Here is a 16,354-nt window from a genome sequence, read left to right as displayed (position 1 = left end):
GGTCCCATACCCTCTCCATATGCTCCAACAGCCCTGAGCTTGGGGCACTAGGAGCTGGGATTTGCCCACTATGAGGCACGTCAGAGAAGCGTCCTGTCTCAGGTCAAGGCAGGAAGGCGTTCCAACCCCAGAGAAGTCCCAGCCCTGGAAGGCGGAAGGAGAAAGGACACTTTCTGAAGATCGGTTTATGGGTTACTACGCCTGGAGTCCGAGTGCCCCCACCCTTATTTTACTGGGGATCCCTGCTGGAAACCAAACAACCCTCAGGGGTCCCAGTCCATTCACAGGCCTAAGGCCGGGCTGGAACGGGGCGGGGGGGGGGGGGAGCGCCGGGTATGTCCATCCCCCACCAGTCTGCCAGGACTCCGGGGTCCTGAACGCTTGAGGGGTCCCTAGCAGCTCTGACCTTGTGCCGGAATTCTCGAGCCACCTTCCGGTCCATGGCTGGGCCAGATCGAGCCGCGTCGCTGCACAACTCGCCCCTTCGGATGCGCAGCCGCCCCAAGCCGGCAGGAACCACAGCGGAGATCCGCGGGGCCTGGGAGCGGTGGGGGCGGGGCCTGGGGCGGGGCTGCTGGGAGGCGCGAGACTCCGGTACTGAAGCTTGTCGCCTCCCACCGACAACGCCGGAGCAAAGGGCCTGCAGTGCGTGTATGTGGTGCTGGTGGGGTGGCGGTGATTGGACTCCAGGCGGGCGCTCCCTTTGGAATGATCCCCAGACACAGGCGGTTGAGGGAGAGGATCTCGGGAGGCGTGGGCAGGAGGTTTGAGACTTTTTTGTGGGGGTCGGAATACTTTTTTGAGGAGGTCCCGAGATTCTCACAACGGTGGGTAGGGATAACTATGGATGCACAAATAGAGGCCCATTTGCGCGCTCCTGAGGCTTTCGCCCCCTGCCAGCCATCTCACCTCCAGAGTACATTCTATAATGGCCTTCTCCATGGGCTTATTCCCAGTCGGAAGAAATCTTTGATCTGTGAATTCCTTGAGGCTGTGTCGTACATCCACAGAAGCCTGAACCAGTGGGTGGCAGGCAGTGTCCCTCCGGAACCGACTTCCCCCCCTCCCACCTCCCTAGCCCAATCCCACTCCAAACACACACACACACACACACACACACACACACACACACAGGCGTGGAAGGGCCTGGCAGGGACAACCTGATTTACTGCTGACATTTACCCAGGGCCCAGACCCCATTTGGTTCATTTGATTGAATTCAACCAGAATTTGTTCAACTCCTAGGTCTAGTGCTGGGGTGTGAAGACAATGATGAATCAAGCCTGAGACAGACTGAGAGGGAAGAGGGGGTCAGAAGAGGGATGATAAAAATAGGTGTGAATGGGAGAGAGTGGGACCTTCAATCATGGAGCTAGTGCCTGGATTTAACCCAGGGTGGGGCCCTGACCTGTTTGCACCATGTCAGGGGACAAGGGACAGGGAGATGGACAGCAACCCAAAATAGTGAACCACTTACAACTAACTTCAGGAACATCTAAAGACCCCCCTCCTTTTCATCTTATCTTATCCCCCAATAGCTGGAATTTTGCCAATAGACTTATTTTTATTGGGGCTAAATTATTGCCTAGTTTAGGATGTAAATCCTTCCTGGAGGTTCTTTAAGGTTCTTACCTTAAAATATTATCCATGTTCTCACCTTAGTATTAACTAGTTAAGTCGAGATAAAAGGGGAAGACTTGTGGGATTTTCAAAGGTCCAGGAAAGACACTCAAAATATATCCCCCCTCCAGCTTTCTTTGTTGATTCTCTACATCTCTTTACTAAGTCATATGGCTGTTCCATCACAGTTAGGATCCAGGCAGAGTGGCAAATGGCCTTAAAAGGGGAATGCAGTCCATGGCCACCTCAATCCTTTTCCATGACCAGCACCCCCACAGGCTCTCTCCTTTAAATGTTTTGAGGACAGCACTGAGGCCTCGCTCTCCTCTCCCATGAATGTTCCTTTTCAAGCTTCCCCTGCCTTCATCTATTCCCTAACCAGAGTTCCATCCTTGACTCCCTCCCCTTCCTCTCATCGATGCATATCAAATACTCTGTGTGGGGATGTGTGCTTTATCTACCACTATATTCCCAGAACACTCTGTGGTAAGAAATAGATGCTCAACAAATTTGTTGAATGGATGAATGAATGAATGCATTCTAAGTCTATATCCCTGCCTAGGGGTCTCCTGGGGCCACCGCCATCATCATCATCATCATCTCATAATTATCTGCAAGGCTTGCACCCGGTTGGTGTTCCAACACTTAAGTGGCCGAGAGAATCCTGCACAGGTTCCCAAGGCTTCCAAGCCCACGGTTCCAGCATTAAAACATTCCTCCTGGACAGAGGGTGTATCTTGTTCACAGAATTGAAGTGGTCTTTGTTTGTTGGTTGGTTTTGTTGTTGTTGTTTGTTTTGTTGTTCTTGCTGCTGTTGTGGTTAAAGTCTGGTCGTGAGGGGAGCCGGAATTTGGGAGTGTGACGCACTTCTGTCATTCAGTCAACACTTTTGAGCCAGGGCCTGAACTAGTGCTGGACGTGCAGAGGACTAAGTCACGGTCCATTCCCTAGAGGTGCTCAAAACTGGGGGTAGAGTAGGGCCTTGGGGCCCCGGAAGCTGTAGTGCAGAGTGGTGGGAGCACAGACCAGGATTCTGCAGACTTAAGCCTTGGTTCTGCCACTGACAACTGACCACTGAGTGGCATGTCCCAGGGCCTCTGTGAAAGGAGAGTGGAAGGCCAGACTCACACAAGCATCTTGGGTGTCTGGTGGAAGGGCCTTCCAAGACCCAGGCTTCTAAGTTGGGGATCTTTGAGGAGTGAGGGATGTTGGGGGCTGCACTGTCTACCTCGTTGCTCCCCCAGGGTACTTAGGGCCCAGTGATCTGAATCCAGCCCCTCTGGGGAGGGGCGGCACAGGTTGAGAGGGGCAAAGGCTGGGCCATGCTCCGGCGCCTAAGTTATGGTAATGAGCCGGGCAGTCCTGTCACCCTAGCTCGGGGAGGAGCCAAGCGCCTGGGAGGAGGGGCCGAGGGAGCCGGGGCCAGAGAGCCAAAGGGACCGCGGCCGCAGAGTGGAGGTGTGACCCTGCGGCCACAGGGACAAGCACTCGGGCCCCCGGCCCTGAGCCCAGGCTTCCCAGTTTCCGTGAGCCCCATGGGGTCCCCGGCCCCGCGCGCCCCCACGCCGGCGCTCTGCCTGCTTCTGGCCTGTGTCTGGCTGCCCGGGGGTGAGCCGGCCGGCCAGTCCCTGCGGGTGCAGTCTCTCGGTGAGAGGGGTGTGGACTAGGGGAGACCGGGAGCTGGAGGAATGTTTAGGGGAACGGGCCAGCCGGGCAGGTTCTAGAGAGGGAGGAAAAAGAGGTTTGAGGGAGGGCAGGGCGACAGCCAAGGAGAGGACCCGAGGGGGCGCAGAAGGAAAAAGAGGCCAGCGACGACAGCCGGGGGAATGGGTCCCAAGCTAGGCAGCGTGGAAGAGATCGAAGGTGGGGAGCTAGAGAGAACTGGGGCACAGAGAGTAGGAGGAAAGAGGGAGACCCCTGTTGGAGAGGTCACCAGAAAGGAGGAGAAAGGATTGAAGTCTATGTAGGGAGTGAGAATGGGGGGATGAAGAAGAAGCTTCCTAGCAGGTGGGGCACAGGTGGTGGGAGACCCAACAAAGGGAGGCCTGGCTTGAGTGGAGAGCAATCCTCCTCCCCAGGCCCAGCATCCACACCCCAGGACAATGCAGAACTGCAGCAGCCTGAGCCAGCCCAGGATCCCAGGTGAGTAGGTGCAAGCTTGTGGCTGCCCCACCCATGGCTCCCATCTTTATTTCTAGTGTGGATGACCCCAGGGTTTTAGCACCGAGGGTGGGGTGCACTTGGGGTGGTGGGGAGGCATGGCCCCTCCCCCTATCCTATCCCCTTCCCCACGCTAGGCTTCTTTCAAATCTAGCCACAGACATCAGCAGGTGACCCTTGCCATAGAGGATGCTACAACAGTCATGGGAAGCCAGGTGAGAGGAGGCCTGGAAGGGGGGCTTCACGGGGCGGGGGCGGGGGGGCTTGTTTCTGTCTGGGACTGGGGCTGACCGGGAGCTCTGTAGGTTGCAGGAAGATTGTCTCTGCAGTTATTTGAAAGGGACCAGTGTTCCTAGTATATGTCTGAAGTATGCAAATTCATGGGACACTTGTATTCCCACTTAACTAATCTCTTGGGACCCCGTAGTCGGTTCAGTTTGGTTTTATTTTTGTTTTGTTTTATTTGGGGAGGAGGGCACTACGATGCAATCAGGACATAGCGGAACTCTCCCGTGCCCTGGGGTGAAAGCATGAAGGTGAGGGTTTAGGTGAATGGAGTTCTCTCTTACCTGCTTGGTCTGGGAAGGTACAAAACCCCATAAGAGGCCCCACTCCATACCTTGAGCAGTGCTCTAGCAAGGGTACTTTGAGAGGAGAGACAAAAATGGGGCCACTTGGTGGGCTTTGTGAGGAAGGGCTGGTTGGGAAGGAGAGCCCCAAACTATTACCCTCTGAGTCTGCACCATTCCCTGTTGCCTACCCTCCTGAGGTCCTCCCTGCTTTCAGGAGAGGTGGTAGTTTTTTTTCTGCCTTTGCCAGATTTCTTTGGTTTCTGGATCAGGTGACTCGGGTTCTCTTTCCAGTCATGTCCTGCACTTTGTCTTTTCTACAACATGTTACAGATATGTTACAAAACCGACCCACCCACAGCCAGATCCCCCAGAGTATCCTGAGCCTCAACTCATGCATCCTGGCCCCAGCGATCAGCTCTGGGCAGCTCCTTGTGCCAGCAGGTTGGGAAGTATCATTTATAATAGAAAACAATGTGCCCCAAATACCTGCCCTTTGGAAATAGGTATGAAGACCCCAAGGCAGCAGGAGGATATGCTTATTCTATAAGGGGTAGATTAGCTAGGCTTTTTATTTCTTGTTTGCCCACTTTTCCAGGCCCCAAGTTTTAGAATCACAGTCAGATGCAAGTTTGAGTTGAAAGAAAATGTTTGTTTGTTTGTTTTTAAAGATTTATTTATTTATTTGAGAGAGAAGGTTGGGGAGGGGCAGAGGGAGAGTAAGAGAAGCAGATAGCCCATCATGGGGCTCCATCTCACAACCCTGAGATCACGACCTGAGCTGAAATCAAGAGTCGGACGCTTAACTGACTGAGCCACCCAGGCGCCCTGTTACTCTTTTTATATATGATGAAATCGAGGTAGGTGGGTGACCTGTTGGGGCCCCCAGGACGCAGGTGAAACAAGGTCTACTGGTGGGGCCAGCCTGTTGCCCCACAACCTAAATGCCTCACAGGCCTCCAGGAATCTCTGCGTTTTGGTGGAAAATGACCCATTCTCCTGGCAGGACTCCTTCCTTGCTGGATTCCAGGGTAGGCTTCCCTCCCTTTCCCCTGGGGAAGCATCTGGAGCAGACAACCCCAGTAGGTTTCTCACATTACTCCTTAGATCAAATAAGGGGTTGGAATGGCCTTCCTTTAAAGCCCCTGGAGTAGGCGTGGGGGAAGGAGGTCATTAGCTAGAAAGTGAACCTGAGGATCCTTTGAGGGCTTCTGCCTGGAATAATCTTATCTGTAAGGGTGAGGGTCTCAGACCAGCAGCTAACCAACCTTCATTTCAGTGCTGCCACATTCTTACAGAACACAGCCATTCTCCAGAGAACTGATGATATAGACCGGGGGGGTGGGGGGGGGTGGGGGGGGAATGCATTGTTATTTACAGGAACCTCAATTTCACTGAAATTTAGTCTTCCCTTTAATTATGGCAATAGGCTACAAACCACAATACAGCAGTAGGAGTGTCTGTGACTGGTCACCAGGAGAAATCACAGATATTGTCATATCACCTTACACTTGTTAGTATTTCTAGATCTCATTTATACTCACTACCTCAAAACACTGGCAGTGATAAGATCCGCTGCTAGATCTTGCTGTTTAATGTAGTTATAAGCACAAATATTACTAAATCATGCATTTTTATAAAATATTTTCATAACTATATTGCAATATAATAGATATCCTTTGTCACCTTATGTTTTATTTTATGTATTTATTAACATTATTCTGAGAATGGGTCAATAGGCTTTGCTCGATTATCAGAGAGGTTCTTAGCACTGAAATGACTAAGAACTTCTGATCTATACTGAAGACGAATCATTTGGGCAGGATTTAAAAATTTCTCCAGAAAATGGCCTTGACTCTGCAGCGCTATCTTGCCCTCGTTAACACCGATCTCAGAAGCCACATCTGAGGTGGGGGCGAGGAGTGGAGAGACACAAAGACTAGGTTTCATTAAGAGCTCTTTGGGGCCTATGGGATGCAAAGTGATCGTTTTTTCCCATGGTCTCTGAGGCCCCGTGAGATCGATTACAACCAGGGTGGGAAGCCTGACTCCTGGGGCTCAGGTTGGGTATGCAGGGTAAGGAGAGCTGGGGAGGACCCAAGAACCAGGGCCCAAAGTGGGACAAGGCCCAGGAGGGGCCAGTGACCTCCCAGGGCTCAGCAGGACAGTGAAAAGGGAGGCAGTGAGCACCCGGGGATGAGGTGGAGAGACTGGGCCTGCCAAGGAGGGGCAAAGACCTGAGGTTGGGCTCCAGGGACCAAGGGTTCTGAATCCTCTCCATGTTCCAAGTCCTTGGCTGGAGGCTGGGGATTCTGCCTGAGGATGCAGAGATGACAGTGAGGGAGGAAGACACATGAGACATACCCACAGTGTAGTTGGTGCCTTGTTGGCCCTGTGAACAAGAACACGAGCTCCCTGAGGCCTGGGACTTTGTCCCATTCACACTGGGAAGCTATACAAATGCAGAGGCTGGGGCTTGTCGTGCTATGGACCCCAGTCCCAGGTGATATGAGCCACCTCAGACTAGGGTCCCGAGAGGTCAGGTATCCAAGTCAGTTAGCTGTGTGGTGACTGGACACACCTGATGTTCAGGACAGTTCTAATTTCAGATGGTTTGTATATGGAGAGACCACATGTTGGGATTTCTGGTCTGGAAGATAGGATTTCTCAGCTCACTTTGCCTGTGTCCTCCTCAGATTTGTGGTATCAGGGAGAGTCCTGGCGTGGAGCTGAGTTCTGAGGACTGTGGATGGTGACCTCTGAGGAAGGTTGGGGTGGGGGGTGGGGTGAGATGCTCCCCTGCCTTGGGGCAAGGGGCTGCCTTTGTTTCCTAGGCCTGCCTTGCGTGGTTTCTGTGGTGAGGAGGAAACATATTTATTCTCCAGATAAGGGGGTTTTGTGTTGGGTTTTGTGTGGGGGACTCTAAAGTGTACTAGGGAGGGAAGGGGGGAGGGGAGGCTGAGGGGATATTGGAGCATGGAGGGGAGGGACTGTGCTCAGGCCACCGAGATGCCACTTTGGAGGGTAAAAACCAGCCTTCACTCCTCTAGGGCAAGCCTGAAAATTCTCCCAGACCTCTCAGAGGTGGGCCTGGGCAGGTGGAGTGGCTGGGGGCCTCCCTCTTCCAGGTGACGGACAGGAAGGGCCATAACCTTTAGGAAGTCTCTCCTTGACCGAGTTCTCTTCCTTCTGTCTCTAAAAGGAGGCTGAAGTCCTGGACTCCTTGGCCATGTCTTCCTGGGAAAGGCGTCTCCATCGGGCCAAATGTGCTCCATCTTGTAAGTGGCCCCCTCCCTGTGGCCCATGGGAGGACCCTGGCCCTCAGAGAAGCTGTGAGGGCAGGCCAGGCTTCCCTCGGGGCCTCCTGTGATCTCTGTGCCCTGCAAGGGGTCTCTTTCTGCCTTCCCCAGCCCTGGCCTCCAACTCTATTTTGCTTTCTCCTTCCCGGCTGAGGAGAGCTCCGGTGTCCTGTTCTTTTCACCATGGCCCTGTGGCTTTTCCCTCTCACTCTGTCTGAACCAGTGAGACTGGGCTTCCTTGTTTAGTGGTTGTTTTCCCTCTGCTTCACCCCGTGTCCGTGGCCTCTCCCCTCACCCTGTCCTGTGTCCGCAGCCTCTCCCCTCACCCTGTCCTGTGTCCACGGCTTCTCCCCTCACCCTGTCCTGTGTCCATGGCCCCTTCTCTTGCATCTTGGCTCCTTCCCTCACCACACTCTGCTCCACTTTGTCTTCTCGTGCTCTGTGCTCTGTGGCCTTTCTGTCTACTGTGTTCTAAATGTGAGGCATGTCCCCCTCCCTGGGTCAGGCTTAGGCCTCTTCCCCTTAGCTTAAGGAACAGTGAGGAAGAATGGTCCTTGAAGATCTCTGGGCAGTCTCCCTACTCACCCCACATGCTTCGTATTCACAGTCTGCCTTGTCTGGCGGCCAGGAAATTTCAGCAGAGGTTGCTGAAGGCCCAGGTCGGGCTGGCCTGGGGGCCACTTGATGCACACTGAGGACAGGTACTCTGAGACCCCACGCTGCCTGTCTATCAGGGAGGGAGCCAGGCAGCCAGGTCTGAGGCACCCTACTTGTACCGCAATTAGGCTACTACTGAGGAATGTTGGGGCTACCTGTGGTGGGGATCTGAGTTCCGTGTAGCTCTGGAAGGGCTGGGTCTGGTGCCCTGGCATGAGGAAGACGCTGTGTCCCGGGGTTCTGCCCAGCTTGGCTCAATGGGGAGGCGCCATCCGTGTCTCCCCTGCAGACTTGTTCTCCTGCTTCAACGGGGGCGAGTGTGTGTACCCAGCCTTCTGTGACTGCAGACGCTTCAATGCCACCGGGCCACGCTGCCAGATGGGTGGGTCTGAGCTCTGTCCCACCCCGGGGGCCACGGGTACAGGGAAAGCTTGTGGGCCTGAGGCCTGGGGGTCCTGGGCTGGGGAGGCGGCGGCGGGGGGTGGCCCTGCTAGCCTCTGGTGTGAGACCCACTGCAGCTGCGCAAGCAGGTTCTCTTTTCTCTGGCACAGTGTACAACACCGGCCCTGAGCGTGACAGCATCTGCCGGGCATGGGGACAGCACCATGTGGAGACTTTTGATGGTCTCTACTACTACCTCTCTGGGAAGGGCAGCTACACCCTGGTGGGGCGCCATGAGCCTGAGGGACAGACCTTCTCAGTCCAGGTGAGGGCTTCCCTACCCTGCCAATCTAGGAAGGTCCCACGAGGCTCTGGAGGTTGTGCTGGCCAAGGCTCTGCTTGTCATAGTTAGAGAGTCTACACCTGGAAGGAGCTGGGGACTCCACAGTTCTCTCTCACTCACTCACTCTTGGTTGCCCCTGGCCAGTCATTGATTGAGTCACTCATCATTAAGTATTAGGTACATTCCTGTACTCTCCCTGGCACAAGGTTTGGTGGTGGCCCTGTGGACAATAACACAGATGCGGTCTCTGTCCTCGTGGAGCTTACTGTCTACTGGGGAAAGCAGACATCAAATCAAATGAATCATTTCAAGGGCAACTGAGTGCTTCAGAGGAGAAATGCCAAATGTTAGAAGAGCATGTGGGGGAAACCTAACTTTGTTTATTGGGAAAGATGATGATCAGGGAAGACTTCCTGGAGGAAGTGACATTGAAGTTGAGATCTGCAAATGAATTGGAGTTAGCCAAGTGAAGGGTCACAGGGGTGAGGGGTAGACATGAGAACATTCTAGGTAAGGGGAATTTGGGTGCTAAGGACCTGCGATAACAAAGAGCATTGTGCCTCTGAGGGAATAGTAGAGGTCCTGGATGACTCAATTCAGGGTTACCTCCTCTAAGCAGCCCCCCTGGATGCCCTGACCTCCTGAGCTGGCTCAGGAGCTCCTTCCTATGTAACCAAAGGTCTGCACTGCGGCACAGTCAGTGCGTGTCTCTTACAAAGTCTTTTCCCAGGTTGGTCTTTTCTACCAGATAGAAGCTTTCCGGGCAGGGACCATGTCTTTCCATCTGGTGTTCCCAGGACCCAGATTAGTCCTCAGTACAAGTTTGTCCTGTCTATGAACATATGTGTGAGACACTGTCAGGTAGATCTGATTTCCATGCTTACCCCGGGTGTTGAGTGGGGGTCAGTACACCTCCATCTGGAGAAAAGTCTGCTTGGGGAGTGAGCTCTGCTGAGGAGCACCTTGGGTAAGACTGAGTTAGGGCCAGGGCTTGGGAGTTTGGGGAGATCCTAGTGCTCAGTGTCACCCTTCTGCCAGCAGGCATGTCCATCCGTCTCAAGCATAGACCTGCCAAGGAGCTGCCCTATGGGCCATGCCCCAGATGGGCTGACCCAACTCTGCCCTCTCTGCCTCAGCATCTCACACATTAGGGTTTTTCATGACAGTCATTTCATGATGGATATGTTATGATTACTTAGACTAACGGGGTGCCACGCATTCATGGATTATGAAATAAAGTTAATGAGTTAGAAACAGCACCCCCCCACCGAAAGAAAGAAAGAAAGAAAGGGAGGAAGGGAGGAAGGGAGGATGGGAGGAAGGAAGGAAGGAAGAAAAAAAACCTAAGAGAATAGAAAACATAATGTGGATGCATTACACATTAATAGGGGTAAATACTATTTTGTAAAATTTTTGTTTTATTTACATATGTATATATTTATATTTCTTCCTGTCGGTTATGATCTAAAGTTTGAAAAATTTGATTAGCCTGTGGGGTGGCTTTCACAGACCCCACTTTCAGCTGACGTGACTCCAGCCTGCTTAAACACGTTTAACAGTAATCCAGTGGAAGGGTTTCTACACTGGGAAGAGAAGCATTTTCCCTAAGTCCCGGGAGCTTCAGTTCTCCTCCCTCTCTTGAGGCTTCTGGCTTTGAGGTGAGGGTTCTGTCTGAGGAGGGGACAGAGGAGATGCGTCTGTGACAGGAGTGACACACGTGCCTGGGTGTGCAGGGAAGGACTAGACCGTGCCTGCCAGGGTCATGGTAGGAGTGTGTGTTTATTGTGTGTGCACTGAGAGTGCTCAGTGAATCTCTGAGGGGTGTGTGTGTGTGTGTTCTGTGTGTCAGAAGGTGTGAGTGTATACCTTGGCTTTGAATCTGATGAGATAACCTGGGTTGCGAAATGAAAAATGCAGAAATAGGGAGACGACACAATGTCCTGGAAAGAGCCCTGAAATTTAGCCTTCAGTTCTAGGTAGGAATCCTGGCTGCGTGTGTGTGTGTGTGTGTGTGTGTGTGTGTGTGTGTGTGTGACCTTCATCACTTCACCTCTCGGAGTATCCGTTGCCTCCTCCGGGAAGTGCAGATCATCATAGCTCTGTCCTCCTGTGGGGTTGTGGGGACTGGGAGGCATCAAGACATCACAGAGGAAAAGGTGCTTGGCATGCAGAGGGCAGGCGATCGGCATGAAGCGGGAACTCCACAGGGTGTCACTGGGCTCAGGACAGAAGCTCAGGGCCAGGTCTGTGGCAGGAACCCTGCACAGTGGCCTCTGAACCCCCCCAATCAGGTGCACAACGACCCGCAGTGCGGCTCCTCCCCCTACACCTGCTCCAGGTCTGTCAGCCTCTTCTTTGCGGGGGAGCAGGAGATCCGTCTGGCCGAGGAGGTCACCCACGGAGGCGTGAGGTAACTATAACCCCGGCCCTGAGCTCTCCTGCTCCCTGGCACTGGTGGCGGGGGATGGTGAGCACCTTCCTTCTAAAGCCTGAAGAAAACTGTTTTCTGGGGGCAAACAGCAGAGTTTCCACCATCAGGGCAGCAACCTACTGGCAGGCCAGCTGGGTTTCTTGTCAGCTGGGTTTGCAGAAAGATGAGTCCCTCAAGATTTTCTGAGACTCTCAAGGCATTGTGGGTTTCCAGACAGTGGGTATTCAGGCCAATAGTAGAATTTTCCAGATAGTTGAGAGTATACCACTATAAGCATGCTTACTTTTTTTTCTTTCACAATTTCGAGGGAATCTTCCTGAATGGATCATACACAGTTCAAGCCTCCTCAGAGCAGATATTGAGCACACTGTCCCCTTTTCTGATGACAAAGGGTCATTTGAATGTCGCTTATCTTGCTGGGACATCAGGGACGCCTGGGACCAGGGGAATGAGGACTCTTGGCCCCCACACCACATGGCCCAGACTGTGGTTCTTCTGAAATCTTTCCTGTATCTTGTCTTCACTGTCCTTTCCTTCCCTTGCGGTCTGCTGTCACTTCACACTGCTACTGGGTTGGGGGAAGGGGTCGTCCTGTGAGGACCCTTCTCCCGTTCTCATGTCCTGCTTCAGATCTGGAAACTGGGTAACCAAGCATTCTGGGGCTGAGTGTAAAATTGAAAGCTTAAGGGTTTCTCCTGTGAAGAAAAGATTGTTATATGGATCTTTGGGTACCAGTTTTGGCCAGTTAGACCCCCCTTTTTTTTTTTTTTCCTGATTTTCAGGTGGATTGAAAGTTGCCAAATTCCAAACAGGCTAGGAGACCCTGTCCCAGTAAAACTGGGAATGTGGTAGGGACTGCTCTGGCCCTGCCTCTTTTCTTCCACTCCCAGTTTTCCTTATCCCTCAGCTTTCTTCTCTTCCTACCCCTTTCTGGCTCCCCCCGCACAAAACCAAACCGAGTCAGTGTCTGCTTATACCATTTCTCCCGTCTAGGAGCAAGGAGCTAGCAATTTCAGACACTCTAAGATTTATCCCTGCCGGGGAAATTGCAATTTTAAAAGCAAGTTTTAAACTCCAAAGACAAAAGAATCCCTCTCTAATGGTGGACTTCAGATACCGGGGAAGTCACGGGGAGGGAAAGGGGGGCCTCAGAGCCCATGGTAGCAGTGGCGTGTGGAGGAGGCAGGTGCTGAGTACATGATGGGTCCTGCGGGTAGGGGACGGCAGGTCCTTTGGGGAAGGGACTGGATGAGCGGAGGGGGTGTGAATGGCCTGAAGCTCTGGACCATGCCCTGCAGGGTCCAACTACCACAGGTGATGGGGAGCGTGCGTCTGCAGCGGCTTGCTGGCTACATCCTTGTGCGGCATCAGTCAGCCTTCACTCTGGCCTGGGACGGTGCCTCGGCCGTCTACATCAAAATGAGCCCGGAGTTCCTGGGCTGGACTCATGGGCTGTGTGGGAACAACAATGCCGACCCCCAGGATGATCTGGTGACCAGCTATGGTGAGGTGCAGGGCAAGTGGCCTCCGAGGGCTTCGGGTGGAGGTGGGGGACGGGCCAGCCTGGGCAGGGCGGGAGAAGCCTTGGGGCAGAATCCTGGGGTCGTGGTACTGAAGACCCAGCGGGAGGCCAGGGGCCCCTTCCTACCCAGTGTGTGGCCTCAGTAGCGTGAGCATTCAAACTCAGTTTCCTGGTCTGTAAAACAGACATAATGAGAATCCCTGCTGGGGTTGTGTGAGGATCTAAAGGGCACTTTGCTAGATGGGACTGACCCTGCAAGATGAGTATGTTCCAGGGGCAGGGAGCAGAAGGCCAGAGAAGGGGCCCCATGGGAGCTGAAGGTACCTATGGAGCACTGGTAAGAAGTAAGAGGGAAGCATACAGGGCCGAGTCACGGCGACTCTGGCCGGAAGAAGAGAAGTGATCCCTTTGAGCACCCACAGCATACCGAACACTTAACATACAGTCTTTGCAATAATCTCATGGGGGGCTACTTGCCCTATTTCACATGTGGGAGAACTGAGGCTCGGGGAGGGGCAGGAGCTTGTCCAGGCTCACGTACTAGTTGTCTTTTGATTGCATGGTGTTGCGTCCCCCTGAGCTTGGAGCAGTAGGGAGCTACAACAGGTTCTATTGCCTGTTATCACCAGCTTTTTCAGGAGAGTGGTCTCTTTGGGAAATGCAGACTGGGATGGGAGCCAGGAGGCTGGATTCTTCAACTGGATTCTTCCTCCTGTGGTCATGCTAGTTCTCCCCCCCCAGGGAAGCTGACTGACGATGTGGCTGAGTTTGGGCAGAGCTGGCAAGAGCAGGCCCCCAACCAGCCTCCAGGGCCTACAACTCCGTCCCTGCCTCGCCCACCGTGTCTGCAGCAGAGCCCGGGAACCATGCAGGTCTGGACCCTGGGGAGAGTGCGTCCCCACACCCATCCTAGTGTCTGGCGTAGGTTCATTTCCTGCCCCCCTCCTAGGAATCACTGGCTGCAGGGGCCCAGGCTTGTCTGTGCCTATGGCCCCGCCCCTTTTTCCTCCACCATTCTTTCTCTCTCTTGAGCTCAAGTGGGGGTTCGGTGTGGGGGCTGGTGAAGTCAGGGCTGTGCGTGGCTTTGCCAGCCCCCGGCTCTGGCTCCTGGCCCTTTCCCCAGGGTGTGTACGACCGGTGTGAGGCACTGTTGCGGCCCCCCTTTGATGCCTGCCATGCCTACGTCAGCCCTCTGCCCTTCACAGCCAGCTGTACCAGTGACCTCTGCCAGTGAGTAGGCAGCCTGGAGAGCAGCTGGGACTGGGTTGTGGGGAGACCTGTCCCGGTACTGCGGGGGCAGGGGGGCAGGGGGAGCTCAGCATGTGGGTCACTGAGCCTGATAACCCCAGGCCCTGACAGATATGCTTCCCAAAGCTCAGAAATTCTTATCTGCATAGGTGGGACAGAGCTTCCCTATTCTCTGAAGCCCAGAAATGGGGACCGATGCCCTCAGGGTCCCACAAGTCAATGGCAATGTTGGGACTAGAACCCAGGTGTCCTGCCTCCATCTGTATATGCGTGGATACCTTCCCAGTCTCCCTTTCCTAGCTGCGTGACACGGAGGGGTGCCCTGAGCCCTGGAAGTCTCTAGATGGTGCTGGAGGGCAGGTGGCAGGTAGGGCTCTGGTGTGACCCTTGGTTTCCCGGCACAGGTCGGTGGGCGACGAAGCCACCTGGTGCCGGGCGCTGGCAGAGTACGCCCGAGCGTGTGCCCAGGCGGGGCGGCCCCTGCAGGACTGGAGGGCCCAGCTCCCGCAATGCGGTAGGGGCATCCTGCTGGTGGGCACGGAGGGGTTCTCACGAGCTCTGTCCTGGGGCTCTGGGTGGCATCTTCGGGCCTCAGCTCAATGTCCTGACCTGCTTAGAACCACAGTTGTCGGAACTGTAGGGTCTGAGACCCCATTTGTGACCGAGGAGCAGACAGGCTCAGAGTGGAGGGCCTGGCCTAGGGTCCCAGAGCCAGCTAAGGGTGGTTCTCAGAGCCTCCCAGGCTCTGGCCAACTTTCCGGTCACCCAGGGTTCCCACTGGGACTAGGGGAACAGGAAGATGAGAGCCCTCCTTCCCCCTACCCCGAGGCCTGGAGTAGGGGCTGGGTGTGTCCTGGCAGAGCCGGGGTCGGACTTCTCCCTTGCCCCGCAGCCGTGCACTGCAAGGAGAAGGCCTTTACCTACAACGAGTGCATCGCCTGCTGCCCCGCCTCCTGCCAGTCCCGGGCGACCTGCGTGGACAGTGAGATCACCTGTGTGGACGGCTGCTACTGCCCCGATGGTAGGCTGGGGGGGTGGGGGGAGCGGGTGCCTGGCAGCGTCTTCCTGGGCTGGTACGGACGAGCATGATGCAGGGGCTCAGAGGGTGCCTGTTTGTTCAATGAGTGAAGGAAGGAACACACAACTAATAAGGGAATAAATGATGACTGGCTTCAGGGAGGTGAGGGTGGGAGTGGCACTGTGGCTCTTGAGAAGTCCTTCAGGGTATTTCATTTGATCGGGACCGACCTCTTAAGGTGTGTAGACCAGGACAAGTCATTCATTCATTCATTTGTTCTTTTATCACACACGCATTTGCTTAAACACTCGTCCACGTTTTTTAGGTGGTATAAATTTGCAGCACATCTGTGGTATGCAGCTCACTTGGCTAGGCAGGAGTTGAGATAAAAATGTATGGCGATATGGCCATTGACTTTAGGGGTCAGAATCTGGTTGCGGTGATAAGATACATATACCTACGACTCCCATCTAAGGCATAATGTAGTGAGGACCCACTCGGGTTCAGACAAGAAGAGACATAGGAATTCAGTGAAGGGAGAGATTGTCAGGGAAGGCTTCCTGGAGGAGGTGGTACCTAAGCTGGTCTTAGATGCAGTGACAGGCTTTTGAGAGGTGGAGAAGAGAAGCTAGTCAGTATGCAGGTTGCTTGGGGTGGTGAGGTGAGATTATGCAAAGGTCTGGAGGTGAGATTATTTGCCCAGAGGGGATTCAGATCTGGCCTGAGCCAAGGATTTATGCAGGAGAAAGCTTGAAAGTGGGCTCAGTGGTGAAAGCTTGGATGGGATCTTTGTCCCAGGCCTGGGGCAGCCACGAACGGTCTGTCAACAGGAGTGGAGGTGAGTTAAGTGGGCCTTTGCTGTCACCGTAGGGCTGATCTTTGAGGACGGGGACTGTGTGGCACCAGCTGAGTGTCCCTGTGAATTCCATGGGATCCTGTACCCGACTGGCTCTGTGGTGAAAGAAGACTGCAATGCTTGGTCTGTGTCCACAGCTGGGGGGTGGGGCAGTGGTGATTTCCAGGGTTTTCCATCAGGGCTGCCCATCTGGGGTCTGGGAGCCCTGGGGACGTGGGGGCACTCACTCAGCATCTCTAAGTCCCAGGAG

General features: G+C 54.2%; 2 protein-coding genes across 2 annotated transcripts in view; one reads left to right on the top strand and one right to left on the bottom strand.

The window, feature by feature from the left end:
• USH1C (USH1 protein network component harmonin) overlaps positions 1 to 549 on the bottom strand; it is a 45,627-nt gene extending 45,078 nt beyond the window's left edge. The window contains 1 exon segment of the mRNA XM_081798507.1: positions 407 to 549. Coding sequence (XP_081654633.1) covers positions 407 to 442 — 36 coding nt within the window. The 5' untranslated portion in view covers positions 443 to 549.
• Positions 550 to 3,155: 2,606 nt separating this feature from the next.
• OTOG (otogelin) overlaps positions 3,156 to 16,354 on the top strand; it is an 86,591-nt gene continuing 73,392 nt past the window's right edge. Inside the window, exons 1-13 of the mRNA XM_081799202.1 lie at positions 3,156 to 3,267; positions 3,705 to 3,762; positions 3,935 to 3,995; positions 7,552 to 7,627; positions 8,595 to 8,687; positions 8,857 to 9,011; positions 11,321 to 11,439; positions 12,759 to 12,964; positions 13,724 to 13,854; positions 14,106 to 14,212; positions 14,635 to 14,744; positions 15,123 to 15,251; positions 16,119 to 16,227. Of these exons, the coding sequence (XP_081655328.1) occupies positions 3,156 to 3,267; positions 3,705 to 3,762; positions 3,935 to 3,995; positions 7,552 to 7,627; positions 8,595 to 8,687; positions 8,857 to 9,011; positions 11,321 to 11,439; positions 12,759 to 12,964; positions 13,724 to 13,854; positions 14,106 to 14,212; positions 14,635 to 14,744; positions 15,123 to 15,251; positions 16,119 to 16,227 (1,466 nt within the window). The remainder of the gene's footprint in view (positions 3,268 to 3,704; positions 3,763 to 3,934; positions 3,996 to 7,551; positions 7,628 to 8,594; positions 8,688 to 8,856; positions 9,012 to 11,320; positions 11,440 to 12,758; positions 12,965 to 13,723; positions 13,855 to 14,105; positions 14,213 to 14,634; positions 14,745 to 15,122; positions 15,252 to 16,118; positions 16,228 to 16,354) is intronic.

This window comes from Leptonychotes weddellii, chromosome 11 (assembly GCF_054177405.1).
Source record: "Leptonychotes weddellii isolate Sample4059 chromosome 11, ASM5417740v2, whole genome shotgun sequence".
Classification (NCBI taxonomy): Eukaryota; Metazoa; Chordata; class Mammalia; order Carnivora; family Phocidae; genus Leptonychotes; species Leptonychotes weddellii.
This window is presented reverse-complemented; position numbering and strand designations above follow the sequence as displayed.